This window comes from Dermacentor variabilis, chromosome 10 (assembly GCF_050947875.1).
Source record: "Dermacentor variabilis isolate Ectoservices chromosome 10, ASM5094787v1, whole genome shotgun sequence".
Classification (NCBI taxonomy): domain Eukaryota; kingdom Metazoa; phylum Arthropoda; class Arachnida; order Ixodida; family Ixodidae; genus Dermacentor; species Dermacentor variabilis.
Window position 1 is genome coordinate 28,064,455 of NC_134577.1, and position 16,139 is coordinate 28,080,593.

Here is a 16,139-nt window from a genome sequence, read left to right on the forward strand (position 1 = left end):
AGGGTAGCCTGCGAGTTTTGGACCTCGATATACCTACCCTTCCACATATTCCAGACGCTGACTGCCAATTCAACATTACATTTGCTTTCGGCCTAATAGTCATCAACACTACTGTTGCGCTTTCTCAGATAAAGCCCTCGATCGTTTGTTGCAATTAATCCCCAGCGTTGCTAAAGAGGACAATGTCACCTGCAAATAGCAGGTTGCTGACATATTACCGGTTTTGTTGACCTCCTAATCCTTCATAGTGCTTCAGTACTTCTAAGCATAGAGTCAATAGCGTTGAATAAACTGTGTGTCCTTGACTGATGCCGTTATATGCATTTCTTTTTTAACTTTCTTTGTAATGATTTAAGGTAGCCGTACGTCTTTATAAACATTTACTAAGATATTTCCGTATGTTTCCAATACGGTGAATACGCAATGCCGCCATGGCTGCTGAATCAAATTTGTTTTCGTAATGAACGAAACCCATATAAAGAAGTTGGATGTACTCGGCAGATTTTCAATAATGTGATTGACGATATGGATGTGATCTGTTGTAGAAGGCCTTTTCAGCGGATCACATCCGTTTCGTCAATCAGGCAACTAAGAAATCTGCGGAGCACAATTTACCTCCTTATGGGGCTTTCATAGATTACTAAAATGCATTTGATTTCAGCAGAGATACCAGTACAAAGTACAATTAAGGTATAACTAAGCGTGCTTTTTTCCCGATTTAGATATATTAAGTGATATTTCACTGCTTAGTAATCTCTTGCCATTAAAGGTTTTTCTAGCGGATTATAAACTAACGTAACAATATTTACCTCACTTTGTTGTATCTACCATATAGGACTGCTCTCGCCCGACAAAACTTCAAAATGTGGGCCTCGTACGATCATTTGTGTACCCCCTGCAACGCGCGCTGACCACCTGCGTTCAAACTTTTTTGTTTCAGCTTGATCAGCTTGCATTCTCGGCGGTGGGCAGAAACCAGCTCATTAATCAAACAACAAACTACAGCAAGCCAATCATTGCTGCTTACAAGAAGGTCATAGAAGTGGCAATGAAGTTCATGAAGCCCAACCTTACTGACAGCGAGCTCAGCGAACTTTCCGGCATTCTTCTGGCTTTTGAAAGAAAGTTGGCAAATGTAAGATTGCATTCTTCGATCCAATATCTTCTGAAATGTTCCCGTACTAAACAGTCCGTCCGCAAGCAAACATGTAGAGCCTATATCAAGATTGACCCAATGCACTAGTTCTTACACGAGTTTTTGCACTTCTTGTCGAACGAGCGTTGTTTGAACGAATGGTTAGCCTACTAACAGCGATCACTTAAGAAAAGCCTTCGTCAAGCCGCTACAAATATGGAGGGATGGGCAGGTGCGTGAATGCTTCGCTCAGTCTCATCGAGGAAAAACAAATATTAGAAACATTACAGAGATGTCTGCGGCAATGCCTGCGTCTCCGAGCCATCAGCGATGTTGCTCGTAAAAGAAGGTTAGCGATTATCATCACATCCTTTTACACCTAAATAAGTTATTGAAAAGCTGCCACTGGCATCAACCACAATTTAAAGCTTCTTATGCCCTTTGAGGATTCCATTATTTGACAGGACAATGATTTGATAGCAAACTTCAAATTTTTTAAGTAGAACTACTGCTTGGGCTAGCTGGTTCATGCTTGAATGAGTAAAGAGCACGGCGCAATAGACTAGGACAGAAGAAGAGCACAAACGACAAGACTGGGCGCCAGTCCTGTCGTTTCTTGTTCTTCTTCTGTCCTGGTCTATTGCGCCTTGCTCTTTACTTATTCAAATTTGTTAACTGCTTTCCGAGTCTTCTTTTTGTGCTTGTTTTGCATTTTTTTATTATGTCACATATACAAAGCGTTTCAATGTCCACCGCCACTTCATTTTTGTGGCGTTATTTGAATGAAACGAATGAATAGGCGTATGGGTGTCGTTGAATATAGGCAACGTTATCGCAACTACACACGATATGGCAAAATACTCATGCAGCAATCCTAAAAAAAGCAAAATGCTTAACGAAAACAAATTCTATTCGCTGCGCATCAGAAGAATATAAAAAACAAAACCCTAAGTCTTTCTCAGAAAGTTTCCCAGTTGGCCAAGAATGTGCAATAGTTGAGGGATCAAATTTGATATTATCAGCTCCTCGCAATGATCACTATGCTATGTGAGCTATCGGATGGCTATCCGGTCACAAGGCTACGGTGAATTTATCAACAAGTATATTTTTTCATGATATTTTTTCAAGCAAGACATTATTCTACTGTTTCCTCATATACTAAAGCTACACAATGGACATAACCACAAATCTACGAGTAATTCACGAGGTCCGACGAATAATTACTGAAAATTTACCTTCCAAAATACAAAAATAAGAAGCTGCAATAAAATATCCAGCCAAAAAGTACGAATCTTTAATAAATTCATGTATACTGGGCTTCAGTACCATGCGGCCCTAAGAGCACGCCGGCGCCACAGGTAGCCACAATCGCACAGATTTCCATCTACTAATGTTAACACAAAACTGTACAAACGGCCAGTTTGTAGAATGCAGTCATGCAATTCATTCTGTGTTTTAGTCCAGGCGCATAATAAAGGCTTTTTTTTTCTATGTACGTTTCCCAGTAAAGAAGTTGCTTTTCTGCTCTGTTGTGAATGTCTTGCTTGTGAATGAAGAAATTTGCCCTCTGAGAGCACGAGTAAAACGTAGACTGTTTATGGGTTCATAGCACTTTCAGGCGTCAACTCGGTTTTTTTTTTGCTTTTTTCCAGATGACAGCACCTCCTGAAAAGAGGAGAGACTTGATAAAGCTTTATCACAGAACCACCATTGATGAACTGGAAAGAAACTTCTCTTACGTAAGCCGCCACTCAGTGCTGTGCCATGAGATAGCATAAAAATATAGCGCGCTCCAAATGTTTGTGACAGATTTCATTCATCAAACTTATGGCTGCAATTCTCTTTTTCAGGTACCTATTCGGGCCTTACTTCAGAATGAATTCTGTCGAGTAAACATTACGTTGGCACACAATGAGACTGTTGAACTCTTTGCTCTTGAGTACTACAAAAAACTGAATGAATTTCTAAAATGCGCCGACACGTAAGTGAACAAACAACTTGCGTATTGAACTACAGATTAGTTAAAACGTCGAGCATGTTGGAATGGCTGCTATACCCAATTTTCCCAAAGTTAAACGAACACATATTGTATTTTGCAAGTGTGTAAGACTTTACCCCTTCCCGCATATTCTCAGAAGCATTATGACCTGAGAACAACAGAACAAGGTCTCACGTTGACGAATGCTTGAGAGTGCCACAGCCCCGTTGAACACCACCACATATTACTTTCTCTTACGTGACGAATGTCTGGCCAAAGAGAAATACATTTCATCTGAAGTCTCGCGTCTTGTAGGGATATTTTCTGACTACCTTGAAAGAGAGGTTCTCAACGTTCTAAGCTCTCTCTGCAAATAAGTAGTACGCAGCTACATGTATTTATTACGAATGCTCTAAGTGTTTAAAGGATCACGGAAACGATTTCATTAAATAAACATTCGAATAATTTTACGTTATTTAAGGTGTCCATGATAAAGCTTCGTAGTGGTGGGGTGGGGGTAAGGTGCATGTTTTGATCAGGAAAGAGTTTATTATGCTAGTCAGCAATAAGCGTTACCCATCTCTATCCCAAAAACTAAGATAAATTAATTGTGGAAGGAGTTCCAGGACCGCATTGTCATGTAAACAATCTGTTTACAAGAAAATATTTCATATGAATAGTTAAAATGTAGGAACATTTGAAAAGCACAGTCATCTAAAGAGTGTATGGTCTAGTTACATATCTCCTGCACAAAGAAATACATCACCATGGAACTTTGTTTGCAGTGACACATTGTACAACTACGCTGGCCTGCGTCGCATTCTCAAATGGGCTGCGACAGGATCCCAAGAATTCCGGAATGCTTCTTTAGAGCTTCGTAAAGTGAAAGCCGGAGTGCGTGTTGAAAAGCCAAGGTGGCAACTGTGCGTCGACGAGGTTAACGATGCGATGGCCGAGAGTGTAGGCTACCTCTACGTGCAACGCAAATTTAGCGGAAAGGCCAAGGAAGAGGTAAGATAAAATGCGCATGAAAGAAGCAGCCATTTCTTCATGACAGCACTTCCACAGCTACAATTTTGTTCAGACAGCCACAGAAGCCTGTACATGTTCAATTAACATAATCGAACCACACCACAAAAACCTAGTGCCAACAAAACATCCATGGGATGGAGACAACCATGCACAGCTATTAGTATGAAGCTTTTTAACAGCAAAAAAATCATATTTTCTGGCCAGGAGATGTCAACTGCTTGCTTTTGTGCTCCTATCGCATATGTGAAAAAAAAAATATAAGTATGCGCGTGAACATGTCGTTGAGTAATACGTAAGTTGTGAATATCGTCGCTATACAGCGTTTCCCACTAACTTCATGCAGAGTTTTAAAATATGCAAATGCCAAGTATGTGGGCAGAACAAATATAATGTTGTTTGCCGTCGCTTGGAGATACTGAACTTTTTCATTCCACCTAATTAGATATTTACTCTAAATTAGGCAAATTCTCAAATGTTATAATCAGATGAAAAGTGCCAAAGGGAAAATTGTAGACAGACGTTGTAAACTCGCGATACAACACTATGTTGCTCAATACGTGCTACATAAAAGCATTTCCGAGCGGGAAAGGAGCTCGCGAGCACACACAAAGAGCCTCGCGCGGCGAGTCGCGCGGCAAGTTCGCGTGCATTTCCGGGCTTCTTTCACGCTCGAAAAAACACTTTTCTGTAGCACGTATTGAGCAACAATAAAGCTCTATCAGGTGTTTTTCATGTCACTCTAAAATTTCCTCATTGACCCTTTTCATCTAATTATAATATTTGAGAACTTAATTAACTAATATATTCCATATTTAATTAACACGAATTATCGAATTAGAGGGACTGAAAAAAAGTTTGGGTATCTCCAAGCGACGGCCAACAACATTACTTTTGTTTTGTTCAGATACGTGGCATTTGCATATACTTAAACTATGGCTAAGGTTAGATGGGACACCCTGTATATATATACAGGGTGTCCCATGTTCTAAAGCCTTCTAAAGTGTATTATACTTTAGAAGGCTGCTTACTCTTTTCTTTTTTGCCTTGATTTTGTAACCTCCTTACAAAATGCCCCCATAGGGCCTGTAATGTATTATATATATATATATATATATATATATATATATATATATATATATATATATATAGCACAAGTAAAATTTTATTTAGGGAGGCTCTAGTATTATGGCTTGTAGCTTGACAGCTTTGCACAAGGTTTAATCACAAATGTAATGAACTAACGCCGATCACAGTTAACCTGGCTCTTCGAAAATATCTCAAACGCATATCAGGAGCGTTTTCTTTGTAAGAAAATTAACAACAGCGTCGAAGATCCTGAAATATTATCAACGCTCAAAGAAACAAACTAGAATCCTCTACCAGCATCAGTAGACATTAGATGTTCATTTCGTGCTTTCAAAAAAAGTTCAGCAGCATGTTATACTCCTGTAACACGTGAAGTTGACAACCTGCTTCAAACGTGGTGATGCATGAGATTATACGATTGGAGGGGTCGGACTTCTTGTAACACATAACGAGCCGCAGTGTGAAGTAAACATATGGCGCTGTAGATCGACTTGCTCAACGAAACGAAACACGCGAGCTTTTAATGCAGTGAGAGCTTGGACTCTTCCAATAATTTCCAATCGATGTGCCTAAAAATGAAAAAAAATCTAGGCCCGTATATTTTTGATGCATTACCTAAAGTTTCTTTCGTTCTTTCTTTTTTTCCCGTCTCTCATTCATTCTTTCTTTCGTTCTTTCTTTATTTCATCCTTTCTTCATTCATGTTCAGCCATATTGCTTACGGGGGTATAAGCAATTTCTGATGATATTTGTTGTCTCACTAAACTAAACACGGAATTTTTTGGGTAGATTCCATTGCAACGAGCCACTTAAAGGTCTCACTTTACAATACTATTATACTTTGCGTAAGACGTTCCCGCTAAGTTAGCTAAAAGCTTTCGCATTTAAACAAACTGACGATTCATAGTGACCCTATATTTCTAATCAGTATTCAACCCTAAACAGCAGCTGAACTTCTCATATACTGTCAAAAAACAAACGGCTTTGGCTTCCTTAAAGTGACAACTTCCCGAACATTTGCTTCGGGCAGCCGCTCATTCCTAGTATTAGATCGAAGCTTTCGCGAACCCTTCCCAATTTTCATGGCCATGGGTTCTGGCTGCTGCCTTTTCGAATAGCTCACAAAAAGGGGCCACACTATATTTAATACCATCACAAGTATTCATGCTGGTTTCCTCATTTCTTACATAATTCCTCAAGATAAAACAAATCATGTCTAAACGTCCTCACTAAAAGAGCGAAACGTCCTCAAAAGCACAATTTCCTTAACAAAGCAAACCTTTATATGCATGCTATCTTAACCATAAATCCACAATAGCGCGTATACTTTTAACGTTCGAACACGAACGAACCCGCAAGAAACAATCCACCAAGAAGCAGGAGGTAGATTAAAATAAATAAGAAGTAATACGAAGCAGTCTAAGAGTTGTCACATTGCATAGTACGGATACGCGAGAGCACATGCTCGCGCAGCAGTTTCTTGTATGGCAAAGATGCAAGAATCAAAAGAAGCAAACATATAGGACTTTATTAACCATTTTACTGCAGCCTTACTTCACATAAATTCCGAACAGTGTGTTAGATCTGCATGATGTCCTTATCAGCCATCGACTTGAAGAACTAAAGTGTCCACCCCCGAGTATGGAATGTGCAAACTTAGAGACCGATACTGAAGATAAGCCACGCTCTTCGAAAACGAGCTATACGTATTGAATGTGTATTTTCTTTTTGTTACATATAAAAAGAAACTTATACCAGCACTTTCAAATTATGTACAAACACCATTGCCAAATTTAACATAAGTAGCGCGAGCTACTTATGCTAAGCAGATTAGCGCGATCAGACGTGAAGTGTTTTTTTTTTATGTTTGCGTAAGAACTGTCTTCTATAGGCCCTAAAAGCATTATGCTGAAGTCAAGAACATTTGGCTCACAGCAGCCCGTTATGTTATTCAGCTTCCGTTTATTACAATTTCATGAAATTAGATGGAATTCTGACACACCGCAGCAATGGCCGAATTGGAATAGTGAGAGGAGCCCATTGAAATATACAGGGGGAGCACCTTCCAATGAATTCATACCCACAAACATTTACATAGCTCATGATCGTTCCAGGTAGAAGACCTTACCAGAAGAATCATGGCTGCCTTCAATGAATCCCTCCACACACTTAAATGGATGGATAACAAGACTAGAGCTGCAGCAGAGACAAAGGTGCGTTGCTCTATTATGACTGCGAAAACATTGGAGAACCCAGTACTCTCAGCGTAACTTTCTGTTTTCTGACAACATTTAGCCTTTTTTTGTGCGCATGTGCGCGAATTTTTTTGGGCGTTTCATTCCAAACTATCGCTAGTAGCCTCGCGTACTGCATAAAGCCGGAACCGGTAAGTAGTAATATTTCAAATGAGTTCCCCATTGAACTCAGAAAAAAATTATTAATATCAGTTCACCTCAGATAACTTACTTCCGCCTAATCAAAGTGGACAGTCATGGCTACGTAAGTACTTTCAAGCTCTTACCTGCCGGTGAGTTTCAGCATTGCATTCACGCTAATATTTGTAGCCCAGACAAGAATATGTCGTAACATTTCCTTAGAAATCGAATGTTATCTTCATTTGAGTCCTACGTATTCTATTTCTCATCTACAGATTGTTCCAAACGTTCCATGGTACTAACCATCAGTACCAACTAAACAAGCAACATGTGAAGCGGGTGTGTTGTCCCAGAAAATTGTATTGTGAAGAATCAAAAGGAATGTTATTAAAATTTTTGTATCATCTTCGTAGATGATTGGTGCTGTAGGATCGAAAGCCATGCGAGCTGGTTTGGTCACACAAATTCGATGCTGGACGAAAAAACGAAAACTTATACCAAGCCCTGTCTCTTGTACAGAGGTCTCTTTTGAAAGTGACCGGATTAACCTTTCTTATGAAGCGAACATCGCTTCTTGGATTGTAATAACAGTTTACAGCACTCATCCTCTTTATCTCCTCTACATCTTCGTCCTTTCGCACTGCATCAAAACTACTGCTGTCGTGGAAAGTGTATAAATGGTGAAGTAACGCATACACAAAGCAGTTCTTATGCAAACAACACTTATATTTAAGTTCCCCTTCCTCATTTTACAGTTGTCGAAAATGGGAACCAAGATTGGATATCCTAACTGGCTATTCAACACAACCTACATTGAGAACCTTTACAACTTTGTGAGTACCCAGTCATTCTAATACTACAAATTTGGTGAACACTCAGTCATTCTAATAAAACTGGTTGCGTTTCTCTCCTGCGACGCTTCAGTCACTGTTAATGTTTTCACAACTGACAGCTAAGTAACGCTGCACTCCGTCGCTTGCGTGCGCACATGTGTAAGAAGATTGTCACTGCGTTTGAACTTGCTAAATGGTTTCCAAGTGATCATCGGTAGTTTTTCCTAATTGCGTATCGCAAATATGTCTGCGTCTACCGACTACTGCTCAATTAAATTTTGATTCTGTAACAATCAGTGCAGAGGTCAGATTCTTACGTAAATTACCAAGCGAAAATCCTGTGCCATTGCGGAGTGGCTACTGCGTTTTGATGTAATCCACGAATGTTGCAGGCGCACTAGTTCAAGTGGCAATATTTAAACTACGCAAGCAGTTATATCTACGCTCCGCACATTTTCGGACGTTAGTATGGGACACCAGTTATACTGAGGTAATGCAACTTTGCAATCTTATGTGTCTTTTCATTATCAGGTCTGTGTACGTTAGAGATACGTCTGAGCTTACAATGTATATGCACTTGTTAGGTCACGATTTCTTGCTCGACTACGCAGAACAGATTAGCATACTGGTACTAATGTGTGGCTGAAGCCATGCTATGCTGGTTTGCTGAAGCAATAAATGCCTAATAAACAACTAAATAAGAAATAACTAAAAGTAGAGGTGGCATAAAGATCCTTTTCCTTGATGCAAGGTATTTTGGGCCAGAGTCAAGCTACTTGTAGCTTTTAGCTCAGTGTGAGCATTCACCATATTTACTAAAAAATGGCTTGATTTGACTTCGATGTCCAGAGTGCAAGTGATGAGACGGCATGATGACGACTTGTGTTACCACTGTACATGCAGCGGAAAGCACTGACGGACACATCAGTTTAGAAAAGATGGGAATAGAGAAGTCTTCAAGAAAGAAATAATCGTAGTACGTGCCGCTTATTCCCGATCAAAACTGCCACGCTTTCCCGTCCTCTTCCTTTATTCTTGGCAGCACTAAAAAGAATACTTATTTAGCTTAATGGCGTTAAACAAATTACGAGTCTTCTAGCCCCTCACGGTATTCGTGGCCCAAGTATTCGGCGTGCAGTTGCAGCAGTAGGAGAGCCTCAATATTCAGGTCCCAGAACTGTGGCTTCAGTGTCATCGCACAAACGAATTGGGTTGTAATCGATATCATTCACTGACGTGCTACCTAGTTCCCGCCCCCGGTGGGATAGTGGCTCTGCAGTGGTGTGTCAGTAGCCTCCGGTCATTGAGCATCAGCCGGAGGCTACTGACACATCATTAACAAATGCGCAGTGGACACACCTGCTTGCGCCGGTCAGTGTTCATATGCACGGCGTTCGGGACATATAGGTTTTATATTTGGGTGCGCGGTCCTACGTGAATCAAGTACAGCAGTCACTTAGGCATGGTTTAATTTTATGGAAATGTTAACCTCAGTTTACATGCAAGTACCATATTACTGTGTTTAAAACTCGGTCACCAGTAAAACGGTACCTCGAAATAGTCACTCTCTCTCGTGGTGTCTAACGTTCGAACGTAGCAGAGATTAAGCATGCCTAACGTAATGTTATTCCTAACCGCAGTTCGAGTGTCTTCCCAGAAATCGCGTTCTGAGGTTACCAGATTTGAATAACGATGCAGATGAGCATTGTCAATGAATACCGAGGCTCGTTGAGTAAAACCTTTCAGCTTACTCGTTAAGAAGTGTCTGCGGATTCAAATCAGCATTTGTGAGGTAATATGCAAAGGCCTGCATTTTTCGTACACATTAGCGACGCGCTTTTAAAATTCAACATAGGTTGTTACCACTTCCGATTTATGTTTTCATCATTTTGCACAAGAATTCTGGCGACTAATATGCACCGAATAGCTACAATTGCGTTATAATAATATTCGAGCATATTCGAGAATTATATTCGAAAAAGATATATATAGCGGCTCCACAGCCACCGTAGTCTTCCACAAAGAAAGCAAGAAAATCCCAAAAAAGAAAGGCGTCAAGCAGGAAGTTACGACCTCTGCAATGCTATTCACAGCGTGTTTACAGGAGGTATTCAGAGACCTGGATTGGGAAGAATTGGGGATAATAGTTAATCGAGAATACCTTAGTAACTTGCGATTCGCTGATGATATTTCCTTGCTTAGTAACTCAGGGGACCAGCTGCAATCCAAGCTCACTCACTTGAAGAGGCAGAGCAGAAGGGTGGGTCTAAAAATTAATCTGCAGAAAACTAAAGTAATGTTTAACAGTCTCGGAAGAAAGCAGCAGTTTACGATAGGTAGCGAGGCACTGGAAGTGGTAAGGGAATACATCTACTTAGGACAGGTAGTGACAGCGGATCCCAATCATGAGACTAAAATAGTCAGAAGAATAAGAATGGGCTGGGGTGCGTTTGCAGGCATTCTCAGATCATGAACAGCAGGTCGCCATTATCCCTCAAGAGAAAAGTGTATAACAGCTGTGTCGTACCAGTACTCACGTACGGGCAGAAACCTGGAGGCTTACGATAAGGGTCCTACTTAAATTGAGGACGACGCAACGAGCTATGGAAAGAAGAATGATGGGTGTAACGTTAAGGGATGAGAAAAGAGCAGATTGGGTTAGGGAACAAACGCGAGTTAATGACATCTTAGTTGAAATCTAGAAAAAGAATGGCCATGGGCAGGAAATGCAATGACCAGGGAAAATAACCGATGGTCATTAAGGGTTACGAACTGGATTCCAAGGGAAAGGAAGCGTAGCAGGGGGCGGCAGAAAGTTAGGTGGGCGGCTGAGATTAATGAGTTTGCAAGGACGACATGGCCGCAATTAATACATGACCGGGGTAGTTGGAGGAGTATGGGAGCGGCTTTTGTCCTGCAGTGGGCGTAATCAGGCTGATGCTGATGCTGATGATGATGATAAATATTCGAGCAATGAAATGAGCAAAGAGACTATATGCATGCGCCTTGGCTACTTAGCCTGTGCGCAGGCTAGATTACGTGGATTTAAGCGCAAATTCAGACAGGTAGCCGTATCTCAAGACATTCTGCTTTGTAAAATGTGGATATTTCTGATGTCCACGCAAGTATTCCCCGACGATTATCTACTGCAGGTACCGAAACTGTCGCTCAATGCACCCTACGGAGAGATGATGTACTCAATAGCACAAAACAACTGGAAACAGGAACTGCTGAAGCTGCGAAAACCATACGACAAAGATGCAGAGTAAGTTATGAACATAATTTTTGCATCCCCTTCCCCCATACATAAATTCGTAAAGCAAACGTTTTGGCAGTATTTAATCAATAAAAATTATCTATTGCTTGTATCTTTCAAGGTTTACGTACAGAGTAATTAAAGAGCATAATCCTCCTAAGACGCTTGTATCCTGCATAATTTGTGTTTAACTTCACGGTAGTTTAATAAAGCCAAAGTAAACTCAAAATTTAAAAGGTGAATGACCCGCTCTAATATTGAGATGTAATCCAAGGCTTCAAATTCGAAGAGTGAATCTGAGGCGCGGTGAATTGCCAAGGTACACCCGGTAGTTAGCAAAAGGACGCACATTTATGCTGAGAACTACACCATCTAATCACTAAAAAAGGCTGCAGAAAAATAACGCTCAGACTCATTGGTTCACCATTTAATCACTCGCTCATTCGGTCATCATGCATTGAACTGTGGTTTTTGGATCTAGATGCCGCCGGTAGAGGCGAAATGCTACAGGCGGTGTACATCGCTTCTCTACGTGCTTGAAGTCTCAATGCACTCGTAATCCACCGAACACATCTGTGTATTTCTCCGTTATCAAGTAAAGGTGTGTGCATTTGAATAAAACTTCAAACAACCTATCGTGTATGAAAACGTTAACTAGGCGTACGTCACCATTGCTTTCCACGCCTAATTTTCTATTCTGATGCACAAAATATCTGTATTTCACTTCAATGTCAAAGCGTACATTTAGTGCACATTTTTCTTAGACAAACGGAAAATTTTACTGGAAAGACTTAAACTGAAGAAGCAAGAACAAAGCGAAATCTTTTGGTACGACGTCCTGCGAGCATATTACTTCTTGTCATGGCAAACTTCGTACGCTACAATGGTACACTAAAAAACTGATCCTAGTAAAATATCGAGAGTAACGTACAATCCACTAAAGTGGCGTGTGAACCTAACGCCAACATATTGAAGATGTGCTCATCACGCACAATGCTCCCGGTATTCGCCCGGTTTTGCAGTGAAATTATTAGCAATGAATTGTACCGCGTTGTTTTTTTTTTCAACGAAAGTTCGTAATGGTTGCGCCAATTTGATGTGACGCACGTGTATAATGCTTTTCCACTCTGTTTAGATGGATAGTTGGTGCAGCAGTTGTGAATGCTTTCTACAGTGCGAGCAGCAATGAAATGGGTGAGTTTTCGTAACCATCTTCTAACAGCGTACCTTTGCCATTCCCATTGGTTAGTGCCATGATACTGTCACGTGGAATGACGCATGAAGAACTCAGTAGCAATACTGTGAAAGACGAAACTAACTTTTACAGGATTAACCTGTGTCCCCAAAAACAGGCTACACTTAAAGAATGGCGACAACTGCGAACACAGGCGGCGATCGTCAAAATCTGTTTAGCGGGTAAAGCGCGCCGGCTTTTGTAGATCAGTCGTCGAATGTTCCAGTGTAATCGCTGGGAACCGCGTGCTTTCTACAATGTTCTACATTATTCGCGTCGCGCACACATGCAACCAGATTACACAACGTCAGGTCAGAGACAGCGGATGGAACCATCGATAACATTCCAGAAACTTCCGATACATGCAGGCACGTCCTGCGCAGTGCGATATTTGTTAAGCGGAGAACCGTGGTCGCCTGACATAGATAGGCAAGTACATGTGTCAATACGAAGCTATAGAGAGCTAGAGAGAAACGGGGCGGGAAAGGAAGGGGGTTGGGAAGACTGGGGAAAGGGAAGGGGAAATGAAAGCTAGTAAGAATAGCGCAAAAATACTTCGAACGAACGGAAAAATTTAGGAGGCTATCGCTGTGCTAGAGTCGTCACTCAAGCTATTTCTCCTTCAACAAAGTCCTGGAAATGCTTACCGCTCTACAGACACAGTATATAACCACTGCGGTCGCTAAGAGCGCCCGTAGCACCAAAATATAGCGTTGCTCTATATGAACGAAATTATCAATAAATTCAATAAAATCCAGAATCTAGAAAACACTGAATAGCGGGAAAAGTGAGCATCAAGCGAAAGCTGATAAGACTACCTTCATCCCGCGAGGGAAGCAATAGATGGGAAAAATCGAAGTTATCAAAATCGAGAGCTCCATCATGACTATCTCATTTCCAGTTAGCACCGGCACCACGCCAAGCAAGAAGTGGCATGCGCCATCAAAATATCCCTAAATAGAGTTCTGGGGTTTTACGTGCCAAAAGCACGATGAGACACGCCGTAGTGAAGGTTTTCCGAATAAAGTTGGGCTACCAGGGGATGCTTAACGTGTCCCCACTGCGCGGCACCCAGGCATTTTTGCATTTCGCCGTCATCAAGCTGCGGCCGCCACGGCCGGGATTTGATTACCGCGACCTTGTGCTTAACAGTGGAACACCATAGCCGCCAAGCCACCGCGGCGGAATGAAACGATCATGGACAACAAACTATAGAAACCTGGAATTCCAGTCAATCAGCAGTGGGAATTTGAGCCCAACCCACAATCCTTACCATACGAGACGGTTAAATTCGCATACGACATCGTTTTGCAGTTGCGTGCACACCTCTTTTACAACACCATGAAAAGTTTTACACAACCCTCTAAACACAGCGATGTCACAAATAACCCGTGCTGTCATCCACTACAATGACACAGCATGCGTAAATCTATGTACTTTTCGTGGAATTACTACAGTTGTCAACCTTAGTTCAAGAAATCATCATTTCCAATTGACAAACGCCAGAAACGAGCGGTAAATAATGGGTAGCGTAAAGCTAAAGTAAATGTTTCATAGTCACTATATTTTCTTTCATAAAATGAACGTTTTATTGAAACAAAGTGGTTTCCTGTCTTTAACATATTGCCACATTGATGTGTTGATTAATAACGCGAAACAATGTGAGAAGTATGAGTTCAGAAGCTGTTCACTGGGACGTACCTTTGTCGAGAAATATACGCACCATCATATCCCAAATGCGATATTGAGAAGGGACGGTAGCCGTATCTAATTGCAAGGGTAAAATGCGTCCGCTATTTCTGTACGTCTCCCCCTGTATGCCAGAATAATCGCTAGTGTTCGCGTACCTTCTAAAATGTGTAACATTGTTCACAAGGCCGAAACAACATGATCAGATCTGACCTTCTGCTATCGATGAATACATGGCAGCACTAACCGGAGTAGACTTAGGTCCACCTATCATTTCCTACTTTTCTTCCGAAGTTTTTATTTCCTGTTACCGCAACAATGTATTCATCAGGTCTCAACCACCTCAAGTTTTATTCTGCTATCGAATTGGCGACAGCGTACATTTCAAACAATGTAGCGACGTCCTGTTCGGAGTGAAACTTTGAAAACACAGCTAATCTGGTGGAAACATAAAGAAAAACCACAATGGCACGTTGCAAAGCTCCGTCGTGTGCGACATATGCATCGTTTCCACCAATGTGTAAGTTGTGTATTATTCCCTTAGAAATATGTTAATTCCAATGAAGAAATGAATGAAATCGTTATCAGAAAATTGCACTCTTTACACGGTGTTAATAAAAGCGCTGATAAATATGTTTTGAAAAGAATATACGGTAAGTCATTTGTGCTTCTCTTGTGATGCACTTAGAGTCGGTATTTACATGAAATACTGAATACACTTCTTTTACAAATGCAAATACAATTCTTTTTCAACATTTCGTGTGGTTTTGCAATCTGACAAGTCATTCTTCTGTGTAGTGTTTCCTTCAGGAATTCTTCAAGGGGTCTTTTATGAACACGGACTTCCACGGTGAGTCACTGCATGCTAAGAATGCTAGCCGTGAACGCATACATTAACTACCTTAAACTCTGTCATCCTGAATTAGATCGAGAGTGTCCAGCGGGCCTGTTAATTGGTAATGCGTAATACTTCCTACAGTAGCATACCCACGACTCCGTGGCACTCGAAAGGCTACATTCTGAAACGTCCTCCACAGAAACGAAATCAATAGAATACTTAGTAAATAACTTATCACCCCTTCAGATTTGCTACGATGAGCAAAACGAGAACAAGGTGAAAGCGAGAGCCAACTTTTCGACAAGTCTACTTGTCTTTTACGTCTTGAATTTCCATCTCCTGCCTTACACCTGTTTTTTCTTCAGGTTTGTTGACATACTCAAATGATAGAATTCTGGTTTCTTTCATGAATGAGAAAGCAGACTAAACTTTTGTGCTTAAACTACTCGAAAGTACCGTGAAACCGAAAGCTTGGCGAACGTAATTAGAAGCTCTTTTTCCAAGAATCTCTAAGACTTCGCTTCTATATTTAAATGCGAGAAATTTCATTCAGCTCAAATCACTTTTTGCCAAATGAAAAGGTGTATGCGTTCTTCATGCATGTGAGTATTGAAGGTCTGAGGCCGAATTCTGTTAACCTCTCCTTAACTTCCCTTAGAATACGCACATTTCAGTTGCTAGTA

General features: G+C 41.0%; 1 protein-coding gene across 10 annotated transcripts in view; it reads left to right on the forward strand.

Moving 5' to 3' along the window:
* LOC142560220 (neprilysin-1-like) overlaps positions 1–16,139 on the forward strand; it is a 38,598-nt gene that overhangs the window by 13,616 nt on the left and 8,843 nt on the right. For 9 of the 10 annotated variants that reach the window (XM_075672159.1, XM_075672163.1, XM_075672157.1 and 6 more), the window contains 9 exons: positions 941–1,135; positions 2,788–2,874; positions 2,986–3,116; positions 3,899–4,124; positions 7,346–7,444; positions 8,362–8,439; positions 11,592–11,704; positions 12,831–12,889; positions 15,417–15,468. In XM_075672159.1, coding sequence (XP_075528274.1) covers positions 941–1,135; positions 2,788–2,874; positions 2,986–3,116; positions 3,899–4,124; positions 7,346–7,444; positions 8,362–8,439; positions 11,592–11,704; positions 12,831–12,889; positions 15,417–15,468 — 1,040 coding nt within the window. The remainder of the gene's footprint in view (positions 1–940; positions 1,136–2,787; positions 2,875–2,985; positions 3,117–3,898; positions 4,125–7,345; positions 7,445–8,361; positions 8,440–11,591; positions 11,705–12,830; positions 12,890–15,416; positions 15,469–16,139) is intronic. The other variant, XM_075672167.1, reaches the window with a different exon arrangement.